At 41.8% G+C, this 15,712-nt stretch overlaps 1 protein-coding gene across 10 annotated transcripts in view; it reads right to left on the bottom strand.

Annotated features, from left to right (window-relative positions):
- Nucleotides 1-15,712, bottom strand: part of TTC13 (tetratricopeptide repeat domain 13) — a 75,861-nt gene that overhangs the window by 54,576 nt on the left and 5,573 nt on the right. For 5 of the 10 annotated variants that reach the window (XR_009352722.1, XM_059170487.1, XM_059170481.1 and 2 more), the window contains exons 2-4: nt 5,995-6,066; nt 4,318-4,412; nt 462-537 (exon numbers count right to left, since the gene is read on the bottom strand). Coding sequence is in view for 8 of the 10 variants with exons in the window: in XM_059170487.1 (XP_059026470.1) it covers nt 462-537; nt 4,318-4,412; nt 5,995-6,066 (243 nt within the window). In the remaining 2 variants the exon portion in view is untranslated. Of the gene's footprint in view, nt 1-461; nt 538-3,208; nt 3,298-4,317; nt 4,413-5,994; nt 6,067-15,712 lie in introns of all 10 variants that reach the window. The other 5 variants (XM_059170482.1, XM_059170483.1, XM_059170486.1 and 2 more) reach the window with 2 other exon arrangements.

Raw genomic sequence — 15,712 nt, 5'->3', positions numbered from 1 at the left:
AGGACCCCTCTGCGGATCCGAATGAACTCAACCTTTCCACACCCACAGTAAAATTAACTTATACCTGGCTATTTTATTACACAGAAGATTGCAGTAGGTGTGAGTCTCCTCTGCTTTCATGTCTGTGTTGTTCCTGTTCGATGACAGCACAAGTTACCTTTAATCAATGATAAGCATGCCTAAGGACCCATTACCATCATTGTTAATGTCCAGAGAAACACAGATGTTCTTACTGATCATTTTCTCCAGACCCTGTATTTTCACTATTTCCTATTATACTGACATGTAACGCACGGACCCGCACAGGGTTGAACGCCCCACCCAAGAACACAGGGCTCCTGCTGGCCAGGCCCACGTCCGTGTGCTTTCTCCTCCAGCACCCTGCTTCCCTGCTCGGCACTGAATCATAAAATCTAGGCAGATGACCCAGGCATGCCCCCTCCCTCAGACTGAAATCTCACCTAGCTCTTCGTTTGTGCTGTCATTATCTGTAGCAAACGGGAATCTCTTTTGTTCTGCAATTGACTTGGCCTGGCTCTGAAAAAGAAACAGACGAACATACATTTTAGCTTATTGCAGATGAAGACAAGGTTTCAAATGAAGACCTGCATTTTTTAAAAAAATTAAAGCTCCATGGGATGCCTGGGTGGCTCAGTCGGTTAAGTGGCTGCCTTCGGCTCAGGTCATGATCCCAGCGTCCTGGGATCAAGTCCCACATTGGGCTCCTTGCTCAGCAGGGAGCCTGCTTCTCTGTCTCTGCTGCCACTCTGTCTGCCTGTGCTCGCACGCTCTCTCTCTCTCTCTCTGACAAATAAATAAATAAAATCTTTAAAAAAAAATTAAAGCTCCATTGGATTGATATGGAAAAAAGATTCACTTTAATAAATACCAATCGTGTACATCATAGCTACGTGTACCACATAGCTTGTAGTGTGACTGATGTGTTTCCTCCCCTAGCATTAGTGGATCTGTTTCTTTTTTTGACTTTTTTTTTATTTGAGAGAGGGAAAGACAGAGTGGGAATTGGGGGAGGTGTGGCAGAGGGGGAGGGAGAGGGACAGAGAAACTTAAGCAGACTCTGTGCTGAGCGCAGAGCCCGAAGCAGGGCTCAGTCCCATGACACTGAGATCCTGACGTGAGCCAAAACTATGAGTCAGGTGCTTAACCGACTGAGCCACCCAGGCACCCCAGTGGTTCTGTTTCTAAGAAAGAGTTTCTTTTCACTTCCACGGGGACTCATCCTGCCGGCTGACTCATAATCCTTCCACGTTTGCAGAAACTATTTAGTGACCTCGATCATGTTGCAAAGATCACATTCTAGCCATCAGTCCTCCCATGGGGCTGGATGACAGAATGCCGCTTTTTAAACTAAAAATATTTTAGAAAGAAGAGCTACAAATTGTACGGAGATGATGCCACCAAAGGACCAACACAATCTGACCAAGAAACAAGCCGTTCTAGTGAAAAAGCACAGATGAACACCTCCCTCCTACTGAAGACAGTAAATCTGCCTACGAAGAAATTATACAGACATACGCACATTTGGCAGGAAAGCTAAAACAAGAGTGGAAACCAGGGGAATACGAAGTAAATAAGTTCGCTTAGGAACTGGAGTGATTTTATAGGCAGTACTGGTCTACTGTATAATGACGGCTCCGTAGTGTTTTGGAGACAAATCATGTCTGATACAACAGCTGTCCCTTCACCGGAAGATTCAGCTGGTGATGCTAACTTGTGATGTGCGTAGTTATAGGGCACATGTTAATGTGATTCCTCCACACCAGATTCGCCTAAGACATAATTAAAACGTGTACACACACAAGAGACAGCAAAAACTAAGATAGAGATTGAAGATTTGTGGCTTTTGGCAAAACTACAGGATTAGAACCCTGTGACATCCCAATTAACCGAGTTCCTCTTTCTAAAAATGCATAGTAGACACCTACAGGCATACATTAGCCAAATAATTTTACATGAGATGCTCTTCCAACTACTGTATGTGCTCTTCAGCTAATGACTGGTGTTTATTAGCAGTAATGAACTGTGGCCCCTTGGGCTTCACTGAGTCAAATAACAGTAACAAGGCATTTCCATTTAAACACCCTGTACTCTCAAAATCTAGTCTATGTTCAGATACAGTGTGGTATTTAGTACGCCTATAAAATGGGTCAAGACAAAATCAGAGAGGAAGGCAAAGCATAGGAGACTCTCAACTATAGGAAACAAACTGAGGGTTGCTGGAGGGGAGGTGGGGGATGGGACACATGATGTAATGAGCATTGGGTGTTGTTTGCAACTGACGAATCACTGAACTCTACACCTGAAACTAATAATACACTACATGTTAATTCACTGAATTTAAATTAAAAAAAATACGTAGGTTAGACAGGTCAAGAAAAAGCTACCTCTGGGGTTAGAACACGAGTTAAAGCCTATAGGCCAGAAGGGTATCCCAGGTCAGCAGGATGCTCACTTCACCCCATTCAGAACCCCAGACAAAATGAAACATCTGAAAATTCTACCGGCAGATTTAACAACATGTGAAGACATCACAGTGCATACTTCCGGGTGTGACCAGACATGAGACTTTCCTCTTTGTCAGATGGTCACAGATAAGCACAGAGACGTAAAAAATTTTCCTGCTTAATAAATGGCTTAAGAGCCCAGAAAAGGAGTCTATGAATAATGCTTTTAGTGCTTAAAAAAATCCAGTATTCAAGCAGAGTCGCCCATTTGCCAAACCTTTGTGCAGAAAGATATGGGAAGGCCACACAAATGAAATCCCATAAAAAGGAATCATTTACCAAATAACATCAAGACTCTACTGGGGAGCCTATCTGAGCTAAGTGCTTTTATATTATTAGAAATTAAAACTTGACAGAAGTGGGCAGGAAAGTATAGTATGGACAAACTGACCTCTTGATCAGAATCTTTCCCACTTCTGACCCCAAATCTATCGATACCCTCCGGGGACAGTGGTGAGAAGCTGTGACCAAGGAAGTTTCTGCACACAGCCCGACTTCCCTGGGCGACTAACTCCAGCCCAACCATCAGGTCCCTGCTTACGTTTCCATTACTGAAAACTGTCCTACCTGCTCCCCCTAATTTAAGGGAGATTACCTTTTGTGTAATTATTGGGTTAGTGCCTAGGAGTCGCGAGCATAGGGACTGAGGCTAGCTAGCTCACTATGGTATTCCCAGTACTTACTTAGCACAACGCCTGGCACATAATAGGTGCAAAATAAATATCTGGAGAATTAATGAAGAAATGAATAGTCGGACTCCCATATTTCCAACCTAGGGAAAATGAAAGGCCAAGATTGATGAGCTTTCTCCCATAGGTTACTGGCTAGTGTCATCTTAAACTAGAAACGCAACACATAGAAAATATTTGAACTCCTGTCAATAAGAAGGTAGGTCCCTAATAATTCTAAGAATCTAATCATCTACCCAAGGTGGGGATTACCCAATTTCTACTTAAATGCTTTTAGTGATGGCCAACTCAGTACTTTACAAGGTAGCGCACTCTGGTTTGACACCAGTCTAACTGAAGTTTTTCCATATATCAGGCTGACTGCTAAGCAGTGAACTAGGTAAAACCTGTTGATCATTCTCTAGCTTGCAATTTCTACCTGTTTTCAGTAGTTCTCACATGCAAAGGCAAAGCTCTGTCTGGAGAAGAAAGAGTATCTATCCTAAAGGGAAATTTCAAACGAAAGAAGCAAACAGTATCTACATGGATGTTGAAGGAAAAGGTCTGGAGAAAAAAATATGTTAGCCTTGGGCACCAAAAGAACCACTCAGCTTCACCGAATGAAGTGTGAGCCAAAAGCAGGGCCTTCCACCTCAAGGCAGCGAGCCTGGAGGAGCGCATGTGCTGCCATGGGAGGCAGAGAAAGGCGTTATACAGCTCCCAGTGCTCACCGCTGGAGTGGCGAGGTCTCCTACACAGTTTGGCTGGTACTGATAATTAAAAACATAAAAGATTCCCACATAGGCAAAGACTAGAAAAAGAAGATACATGATACCTTCAAATACATGAAGTTTCTAGAAATAAGATCCTGCCATGATCTCCCCCTTTATTCCTGGAACTTAAAAGTAAAAAATCTAGATCTAGAATAATCTAGAAAAATATAGAATGATCAACCACCCAATGCATAAGTCATAATAATTCAATGAGACTAAATACCAGACGCCCCATCTTTATCTGACCCAACCAACTCCAAGTTGACAAACAGAGGTGACCTCCTCCTTTTGAAAGCAGTATCATTGTGCTGTAGTTCACAAAACCAGAAGGCATGAATGGAAGACACATACCAGAATCTTTTCAGTGTTGAGGGAAAGCAATGAGTCACAGGGTGGTGGTCCTTTGGGTTCGCAGTCTGAGTCATGGAAGTTCAAAAAGGAGGACTCTGAAAAGCAAACATTCCTGGTTATTCTCCTCACCTTAAATGTATGGCTCTTAGGTGTCTAACCATGAATTATAATGTGAAGAGTCCTCAAAACCAAACTAAGGACAAAGCAAAAAACACTAAAAGGGGCATCTTGTCTTCCACTTTATAGCTGTGTAACATTCTGTGGTTTGCAAATGCCCTCATGACCAATCATTAATAGAGTAGTTGATAAGATCCTTTTGGTAGACATCTCCTACCCCGTAGCACTTACTAGAGATTTTTAAAAATCACAAAGGGGAGACCCAAGTCGAGCCAGGGGGATCTAACGTTAAATGATAAGTACAGGGATGCCCAGCTGGCTCAGGTGGCTGGAATGTGTGACTCTTGATCTTGGGTTTTTAGGTCCAAGCACCATGTCGGGTATAGAGATTATTTAAAAATAAAATCTTAAAAGAAAAAAAGAATGTATGTACTAAGTAAGGGGTCTAGTATCCTGAATATATAAATTATCTCCTGATTTCAACAAGAAAAAGACAACCTAATTAAAAACTGGGCAAAGAAAGGGTGTCTGGGTGACTCAATGGGTTAAGCCTCTGCCTTCAGCTCTGGTCATGATCTCAGGGTCCTGGGATCGAGTCCCACGTTGGGGGGTCTCTGCTCAGTGGGGAGCCTGCCCACCCCACCGCCACCTGCTGTTCTACTTGTGATCCCTCTGTTAAATAAATAAAATCTTAAAAAAAAAGATGCTCTACACCATTGTTAATTAGGGACTGCAAATCAAACAATAATGAGGTATCACTTCATGCCCACAAGGATGGCTACATTATTTTCAAAAATGGGAAATCACAAGTGTTGGCAAGAATGTAGGGAAATTAGAGCCCCCTGTGCACTGCTGATGAGGCAATAAAGAGGTTTGGCTGCTGTGGAAATCAGTTTACTGGCTCATCAAAAAGTTCAACACAGAATTACCATACAGTCCCATTAGTCCATTCCCGAGTATACAACCCAGAGGACTAAAAACAGGAACTCAAACAAGGACGTGTACAGGCATCTTCACAGAAGCACTATAATAACCAGAGAGTAGAAAGAGCTCAACAGATGATGGGTAAATTGTGGTATATACATCCAGGAGAATATTATTCAGCCTTAAAAAAGGAAATACTACAATCATGAATTAGTACAACACCTTACTCCTATAATAATAAACCTACATTTATACTTCAGCTCACTTACAGAATTTCACAGTTGGGAGACTTCACTCTAAGCAACATCTAAAATGCTTGCCTGTTTTTGGAAATATTCAAAGGTGCTGCCCATATAAAAGTCCTTATCACTGTTTACACCCTTTGCCTCAGCAATAACATTTGTTAGAAATCAATGTAATTGCCGTATTGGACGAATTTGCCAAAAGATGGGTCAAGCATATTTATGAAACACTTTAAAATGTTTCATTTGAATTTGCATATTCAATATTCAAATATTAAAGATACGTTTTTAAAAAGAATACTAATTCATACAATAGGAAAGAACCCCCCCAAACACGAATAATATATAAGAACCTCCAAAACAAAAGTGAAAGAAGCCAGAAACAAAAGGTCACCTATTGTATGATCCCACTGATAGAAAATAACCTGAACAGGTGAATCCATAGAGGCAGAATGCACATTGCTGGCTGAGGGAGGGAAGGGAGAGAAACTGCTGAGTGGGTAAAGGGGCTTACTTTGGAATGACAAAAATGTTTTGGGGTAGTTGTACAACACAGTGACTATATTCAATGCCACTGAACAGTTCGCTGGAAAACAGATAATTTCAGGTTATGTGAATTTAGTCTCAATAATTATTTATTTTTATTTATTTTTTAAGTAGGCTCCATGCCCAGATTGGGGCTTGAACTCGCGATGCTGAGATCAAGCATCACATGCTCTACCAACTGAGCCAGCCAGGTGCCCCCCAATAATTATTTTTAAAGATGTGATGTAACTCAGCAGCCATTAAAGAGCATCAGATTATGTTCAAGGGACCACGTGAACTGACTGAGATAAATTCTCAGTTGTGTCTGTCTTAACAACCGGAGACCCGACCTGTTAGGCCAAAGCAGGCCAGGATGGTGAGCAACTACTGAAGCTGGAAGGGTTAAATTTCACAAGGCACAGGCAGGGTTTAAAAGGATGGGTGTGTTTGGACTGGGGTACAGAAAGGCCGTGGGTGCTCCAGGTGGGATGCGTGGTGCACACACAAGAACAAGGGTAAGAAAATATCACAGGGCAGCAGGCAAACAATGCTGGTTGGTGGGAGTCGGGTGTTGGAAAAGAAAAAATCTGAGGTTGGAAAAGGAGCATTCAGGCTGGGGGAAGTCCCGCACCCATGAAAAAGAATTTAGTCTGACAAGGGTGAAGAACCAGTAGTAGTTGTGAGTAGCTAACTGGATACGCACTGATTTATAAGCCATTTCTTTTTAAAGCTACATCGGAGAACTTGACATACGCTAAGCACTTGGTAAGCACGGCACATAGGTGGCCTTATTTCTAACAATCCCTCCACTTCATGGAATTCATTTCTGCTTCAGTAAATATCCATCTGTATAATTTCAAGTGGCCACAGAGCACTTCCTCGCATGAAACTTACCTATCCCCCTGTCTTTGGGTAATTAGGATGTCCTTTGCCCTTTAACGCCAAGTGTTTCCTAAGTATGCTTGACCCGATTTTTGCAAGATCTTTTTGCAAAATCGCCCAATTTGGCAACTAAATTGAAGGTTAACAAGTACAGCTGGTGAGGCAAAGGGTGTAAACAGTGAAAAGACCTGCACCTTTCACTCATTTTCCTCCCAGCAGGTAATAACAATTTTATTCCCACCTACCAGTGTCGAAGACAGTCTGTTTCCCTCTCAGAGTACTGCTTTTTTTTTTTTTTTTTTTAAATCTCTTCCTAATCTGAAAATAGCACTAGTGGGGTCCAACTTTTGGTTTACAGGCTATTTGTATCTCTTTTTTGTAAATCATGGATTTCCTTTGGTAAGTCTCAGATTACTTCAACTCTTCTGGCCTAAGGTAGAGAAGAGAATATTATCTCTGGCCACTCAATAAATTATTAATTTGAATACCACCTTCACATTATAGTCACTGGGGGCTGTCCTCTAGACTTTTATTTTTTTTTTTTAAAGAAATCTTTGCGACTATTTACATCCTGTGAAAACAGCTCTGACAGATAACCGTCCCATCCACATGGACACTGATATTTTTAAAATGACAATAGTAACTCATGTCCATTCTAGAAAATACAGAAAACTCACAAAACATAAATAAAAGTCATTTAGAATACTACCACACATTGAGAGCCAATGTGAAAATTTTAATGTAATTAATGTAATTAAGAGGGACAATGCTAAAATCAGATGGCCTGGCTGTGAATTCCTGCTGTCTGCCACTACTTACTAGCTCTTGGCCACTGACCTACCTTAATCAATCTTTGGTTTCCTCATTTGCAAAACAGGGTCAATGAGAGTATATACTTCACAGGAGTGCTTGATTTACACAAAGAGATAGAAGTCAAGTATTTGGTACTGTTTCTGGCACAAAGAAAGAACTAAAAGATGTTTGCTACTATTGTTACCATTAGGTTGTGAGAATGGAAGGAGATACACTGTTTTGTAACTGCCCTTTTAATGTAACAGTATAAACACTTCCCCATATGAGCAAATTTCCTTCTGCATTATTTCAATTCAAACTTAGAGAGATTGAATAAGATTTTTAATTTAATATCTTTAAAATTCTAATTCTCTACAATAAACCTTTATTTTCTTGTTATGGTTTCTAGACTAATCCCTTATAATGATCTGCTTATTCTGATTTCAGTAGTACCACATCATTTCAATACTGCATCCTTTTAATAAATGCATACATTTTAATGCAAAGCAAAGTCTCATCATTTTTTTCCCCAGAAGTTTCTTGGCTACTTGGATCAACATTCTTCTTTGAGATAAACTCCATTTTGTTTAGGTTGCAAAACAAAAAAGTTCCTCTGTGACTTTTTCTTGTATTTTTTGTTTGTTTGTTTTAGGTAGGCTCCATGCCCAGCATGGAGTCCAAAGTGGGGCTTGAACTCACAACACTGAGATCAAGACCTGAGCTGAGCTCAAGCTTCAGACGTTTAACCAACTGAACCACCCAGGAGCCCCCACTCTATGATTTTTACTAATAAAAATTGTTAAAACTATAGATTAAGGAGGGGAGGAGTACTTCTTTACAAAATTTAATCTATTTATTCAACTCTTATTAACCTATGCAAAACTTTACAGTTTTTCTACAGAATTTACACATTCAAATTTGTTTTGATTAAAAAGAAAATTGGTGGATGACCACTGATTCAGTACTTATTTGTTGAGCATCTATTACATTCCATGCACTGCTCAGTGGTTTTCAACACCAAAAACGACCCCTGTCCTTCCATATGAAGATTATAGTTCAGGAGTGCCTGGGTGGCTCAGTCTGTTAAGTGTCTGCCTTCAGCTCAGGTCATGATCTCAGGGTCATGATGCAGGATCAAGTTCTGCATCAGTCTCCTTGCTCAGGGGGAGCCTACTTCTCCCTCTGCCTGCCACTCTCCCTGCTTGCGCTCTCTTTTGCTCTCTCTGGCAAATAAGTAAAGATAAAATCTTTATTTTTAAAGATAAAAAAAATTAAGAAAAAAAATTTGTTAAAAAGATTATAGTTCAATGAGGGAAACCAACAGTAATCAAAATCACACAGGGGCGCCTCGGTGGCTCAGTGGGTTAAAGCCTCTGCCTTCGGCTCAGGTCATGATCTCAGGGTCCTGAGATCGAGCCCCACATTGGGCTCTCTGCTCAGCAGGGAGCCTGCAAAAAACAAACAAAAAAACAACACAGAAATGTCAAGTCACAGCCCCTTTAAGAAACAGCTAGAGCAGTCAGTTGTAGCAATAGGCAGGGACAGTTTCTCAGCTCATTCTGATAGAGTTCACCTGTTGGAGGAACACTTCTGATCCCCACTGCAAAAACAGGGAAAATGAGGCTGAGAGGCTAAGTGACTTGCCCATGGCTACCCTCTGACAAAAGCAGTGCAGGTGGGATTTGAGCCCAGTCTGGTTCTGGATCTGTGCCGGAGACAGTGAAGGGAGACCAGAAGGAAGTTTCAGATTTAAAAAGTTGACAGTGAAGGGAGACCAGAGGGAAGTTTCAGATTTAAAAAGTTGACAGTCCACGGACAGCCGGCAGGATGGGTAGAGTAGTCCAGAGAGAAAGAGCACATTGTAAATCTTCTGTCTTAACCGGCTAGAGCTCCATATTTTATCTACCCACATTACTGAATTCTTTTTTTTTTTCACCCCTCCCCACATTACTGAATTCTTAATAGCTCTATTAATGCTTCCATTTATTTGGTGGATAACTGGATCATCTACATGTAATGATATCAAGGTCTTTTTAATATTTATACTCACTTAGCATCTTACTTTACTAGATAAAACCTCCAAAAAAGTGCTCAATACTAGTACACCTGCTTATTCCTGACATTTGTACTTCACTGAACAACCCAGAATTCCTTCAAGTTTTAATGATAAGACTTTTCATTTAAGCATCCAGTGGGAGGATGCTCTATATGGTGATGGGTTAATATTGATATATTTTACCATATAAAGGAAGGATTCTTCTATTCTTTATTTTATCAAAGATTTTAAATCAGGAAAGCTGGCTGAACTTTCTCAAGTGCTTTTGGAAATTTCTTTATGATACTCATATGATTTTTCTCCTTTGACCTGTTATGGTGATTAATTTGATTAAAAAAAAAAAAAGTTGAGCCATCTTTATACTTCTAAAATAAATTCTAATTGGCCAAGGCACATCATTACTTTAATTGATAGCTGGCTTTAGCTTATTAATATTTTACTGAAGATTTATGTAACTATTTTATAGCTTACTTCCCACCCCCTCACAACTATATTAAATTCTGGCATCAGTATTTTTGCTGCTTTGGTAGGATCTGTGAGAGAAAAATGGTTTGTTATACTATACCCAGAGTTGTCTGGAACAGAAGGTTAAATTTGTTCTTCAATCTAAAATTGTTTAGCTCACTATGGCTTTGATTATTTTACAATAACCACCCAACCATCCGTATTTGGATGGTATAAATTTCCACAGGGTCAGGAAAACTTTGTTTTCCTCCTTACTCAGATTACGCAAATAATACTTATTTTATATATTTTTCAAGATTTTATTTGAAAGAGAGACAGAGCATGAATAGGGAGGAGGGTCAGAAGGAGAGGGAGAAGTAGACACCACCCCCTACACCACCCCAGCTGAGCAGGAGCCCGATGCGGGGCTCGATCCCAGGACCCCGGGATGATGACCTGAGCTGAAGGCAGATGCTTAATCGACTGAGCCACCCAGGGCCCCACAAGTAAAATGTCAAGATAATTACTATAGGAATAGTCTCAAAACACAATACAGAATCTTATCTTTCTCTTCTAGATCATCTTTTTAAACATTTATTGATTCATATTTTCATCTTATTAGCAGGAATTTCTCCACATTTGTGTCTAAATTCTCATGGCCTCTACAACTGTCCACATGGCCCCTCATTCCTCTTGTACATTTGCCTCTGCTCACCTATTTATGTGTTAGCTGAGCAGGATGATGTATTTTAGTCTTTTTTAAAACACCAACTGTTAGATCTATTTATCGATTCTATTGTTGCTGTTTCTCATTCATTTATTCTGGCTTTGTTCTAGGCATTGTCTCCAATTTCCCTTATTTCCTTTTCTTGTTGCTCAAGCTTAGTTTCCAAGTCATTTATTCCCTGTCTTTTTTAATACGAATAAGCTGTCAAAGGCTTAAGCAGAAGAAAGATCACAGACAGTTGTACGAGAGAAGAGGCAGAAGACAGAGGAGAGAGGCCAAGTGGGAAGGCGCAGCTCACTAAAAAAGGGGAAAAGTCCAAACAAAGGCAGAGACTACTGGGTTGAAATAGAGGGTCAGACTCCAAAAAGGTCTATGAAGTAAAAAAAGACAGGGCTGTGAGAAAAATCAGGCATGGAAAGAGGACAAAGGCACTGGTTTTCAGTTTGTGCAGCAACACAAGATGCGGGGACACTAACCGAAATGGGAAGTTTAGGAGGAAGAAGGGTTCCGGAGGGCGGTGGAGAGCCCAGTGCTTAGGAGATACTCAACCAGCTGTGCTGTCACGCATATACTTGGGAAATTCCAAAGAAAGATAAGAGCTACAGGTATGAATTTGACCATCATTAACTTAACAATGGATGAGTAAACAGGGGGTGGAGGTAGAATCTCCAGGACAACACGGGAAGCTTAAGTTTAACAAGAAAAATAAAGCTGACCCTGGTGGGGCAAGGCATTAAAGAGGACGAGGGAAAATCAACTTGGTAATTTGCCTTTTCTTCCTAAAGAACTATCTGAAGAACATTTCTTTGAATTGTCTTACATCTTTGCCATACAGCTATACATAGAGTTGTTACGGTGATTTTCACGTTCCATTATACTCCCTGATCCCTAAAGTCAAATATTTGTTTCTTCTCCTTTTTCTTGATGAGCCTTGCCAGATAATTGTCTTGACGTTACCAGTATTTTCAAAGAAGCATCTCTAATCTAATTAAATGTGATGTCAGAGAAGAGTAGTTAGTTTGGAGGCAAAGCGTGTGAGCAGTTCAGGGCGTGGGTTGTGGAGTCAGACTGACCCCCATCAGACGCCTCACCGGCTGGCTGACTGCACAAGTCCTTGTGTATCTCTTAGTCTGTCTCCTCATTTGTAAAACAGGAACAGCTGCCACCACACACCCTCCCAGGGCTCTTGTGAGGAGGGGATATGGAGCCTACAATTCACAGGAAAGGGTTGGGTTTGAATGGCGTGGGTCCTCTTACACATAGATTTTTTAAATAAATACAGTATACTACTATAAATGTATTTTCTCTTCCATATAATTTTCTTAACCATGTTTCCTTTTCCCTAGCTTATTTCATTCTAAGAATACGGTAATATAACACATATACGAAATATGTGTCCATCAATTACTTGTCACTAGTAAGGCTTCTAGTCAACAGTAGGCTATTGGTAGTTAAGTTTTTGGGAATCAGAAGTTGTACATGGATTTCTGATGGTGTGCACTGGGGCGGGGGGGAGGGACAGGATTGGTGCCCCTAACCCCCACATTGTTCAAGGGTCCACTGTATGCACATCCAGGCTAAAATTGTTGGGAGGGTTTTCCTGTTCATTTCTTCTTCCTTCTTAAGATTATTTTGGTTTTCACAGCACTTTACAGCTTTCCAAATGCTCTCACAACACTTTCCTTTGGTCCTCCATCCTCTGGGGGAGGTAGAACACGCTTTAGGCTTGTCACACACATGGGGAAATGAGCTCAGCGTGAAGGGATGTGTCTAAGGTCACAAGACGAAGAAATTGCAAAGGCGAGCCTGGCCACGTCCATGCTCAAGGACACCACACCACTTGAGAGGCATGGTCCACTTGTCGCCACCCATCCTGCCAATGCCGGGTCCTAGTAAGAGATGGTTTGGGTAGAGCGATGCCATCAAACTTCTTTCCTGTCCTCCCAAACCCCGCAGACAGCTGATTTTAAGCCAGGTTTTGGTGGAGGCACGAGGAGTGCGGTAGGTTCCAGAAATAACTGGAGATGTGGAGACAGTACATAGAAACATCTCCTCTGAGGAAGGAGAGAGCAGAGGGGCCGCTGGAAGGATGGGTGTTCCCGTCTTTGTTCCATATTTTTTCTAGACAGGAGCTATTACAGCCACTTATGCATGCTGAAGGAAGACAGGAGGGAATGAGAGATCAGCCACACAAGAAGGTCACACTCATGGAGGCTCCAAGGACGCCACATGGAGACAGGACCAGAAGCAAAAGCTATGGCGAGAGCTGCATGCAGACCATAGCTAGGATCCTGGGGAAGTTCTCCTCTGACTACCTCCTTCTCAGTCAAACCAGACGACCTCCCCATGAGGCGAGGCGACGGTGGCTTTGGAAGTCGCAGGTATTTGTCATACATTCAGGTCAGCAGGTAAAACGGACTGAAAGCCTGTGAACAGCAAACCTAGAGGCACCTCCGGAAGGAGGACGTTTTATAAGGAACTCGACGGCTGCCGGGCTGCATTCACCCCTTGACCCCTTGCTCTAGTTATAGAAGTGTGCCAAGTTCACCTGAAACAAGGATGACCCGGCTTTTCCCGTGGATGGGCTAGAACTTGGAAGTCAGGCAATTCTAGTCCGACATGTAGGGTGGCCAGGGGAGAGCACTGAGCGATACCGTGGCTGGGGGAGTGATCCAGAAGGTCACGCAGCTGCTCGGCCTCATCAATATGCTGCCTTTTGCTTTTATCAATTTCTGCATTTGTAAGACAACCACTGTTGAGGACCTCGTACGTCACATGGTTGATGGTCCCGAATGGTAAGTTTCTTTAATGTAATAACAGGAAAAGGAGGACGAAGAAAAGTTCTCCTCTTCTGAATTCATATGCTTCTTTTGCTCTAACAAAATATTATTCATCTGTACCTGAGATGTGTTAAATTATCATAAAACAACTTGAAAACAGAGGCTATCCCCTGGGAATTAGATTATAAGGTCAACATATAATTAATCCATTAGAACAAAGATCTGCAAAGGCCATCTTAAAGAGACAGAATGGTTTTCTAACCAAGCATAAATATAATCTGATCAAAGCTACATTAACCCACACAAAAGTATTAACACACGAAAAGAATGTGTACAACCAAAACAAAAGGAGCTGGCCAGCTGTGCAGGATGGAAAAAGAGGCAGGGAAGCAAATGATGTGGCACCGATCCAAGAACAGAACCGCACGGGGGTGCTGGAGCCAGCAAAGTGAGCAGCCAGCCCGAGCCGCGAAGGCTACTCACTTAGCCAGGGGTTGTAGCATGGACTGAAGACACAGCAGATGTTCCAAGTGACACATATTTTTAAGAGCCAAACACTTTCTCATAAACCTACACATGCTCTCAAATAGCATCAACTCTACTGGGAAAGCTGAAGCAAATCTTCGCAATGATGGGAACCCTTAGCAAAAAGGGAACAGTCACTTTGAAGATTTTATTTATTTATCTCAGAGAGACAGAAAGAGAGTGAGCACATACCCCTGAAGGGGGGGTGGGGCAGGGGAGAGGCAGAGGGAGAGTCAAGCAGACTCCCCACAGAGCAGGGAGCCCCACGCAGGGCTCGATCTAGATCCCGGACCCGAGGATCAGGACCTGGGCCGACAGCAGATACTTAACTGAGCCTCTTAGATACCCCCAGAGTCACTTTGAACACCACAAACATAGGCAGCAAAGGTTATGAGAGAACTCAATTGCTCTTCCGCGTACAAGAGGCAGACGTGCTGACCCAGCACTTCTGGGTCTGTGTACAGAACACCAGCACCTGCCTGATGCAGATCCACTGTGCTGGTACCTGAACCAGAAATCAAGTCATACCCAATTATCTCCAAATGCAGTGAAGGTAACGTGGCATGAGACTTTATGAGCAAGCTTAAAACCAGCTATCGGTTATGTATTTGGGGTTCTTTCTAGTTACACAGGTTGCTCAGTTTGTGAGAAGTCATGAAGCAAACACCAGTGACACATCTATCTGCATATATGTCACATTCCAACAAAAAGTAAAAATTAAAAAAAAAAAAAAAGTCACAGAGGAAAATCTTAGCATTAATGCGAAGTGAAAAGTATTAAAATGCTGCTACTTCAACAAGTTTTGCATTTATTCTATCTGCAAGATAACAAGCCCCAACAAAAGATAAAATGTCCTTAAAACACCACATTGTGAAAAGGGGAAACTTCAAAAGTTGGTCAGTTGGCCACGTATTTGGGGAGTGCAGCGAAGCCAAGCCGTGTCTACATGCTACACAACTTCTTGAAAAGTCTGTACGCACAAAGTGTCCTGCCACTTCCTGAAGGCAGAGGATACATAGGGTAGGTTCTGAAACCAGCTTTTGCCCTCCTCCAGAGCAGGGCAGAAAACAAACCCTCAGTAACCAAAGCTGAATGTGTCTACCAGCGTACAGACCTTTCACAACGCAGAGTACTAACCACTATACGATCACGGCCACGTACAGACCTTTCAAAAGGTAAATATAATTCTTAACGACAACAGATCTGTTTGAGAAAATTAATGAATATGCAAATACCACAGCTATCATCTTCATAGGGTTCAGGCTATGAAAAGCAGCTCTTAAAGGAGAAACTTTCTGAAAGATGCTATTCAGGTAGAAAATTGGCAAGCCTCCCCCAGACAACACCACAGGCCCCAGGGCTGGGGGATAGAAATCTCTTT

Source organism: Mustela lutreola, chromosome 4 (assembly GCF_030435805.1).
Source record: "Mustela lutreola isolate mMusLut2 chromosome 4, mMusLut2.pri, whole genome shotgun sequence".
NCBI lineage: Eukaryota > Metazoa > Chordata > Mammalia > Carnivora > Mustelidae > Mustela > Mustela lutreola.
Note: the sequence above shows the minus strand (reverse complement) of the source record. Positions and strands in the feature narration are given on the sequence as shown.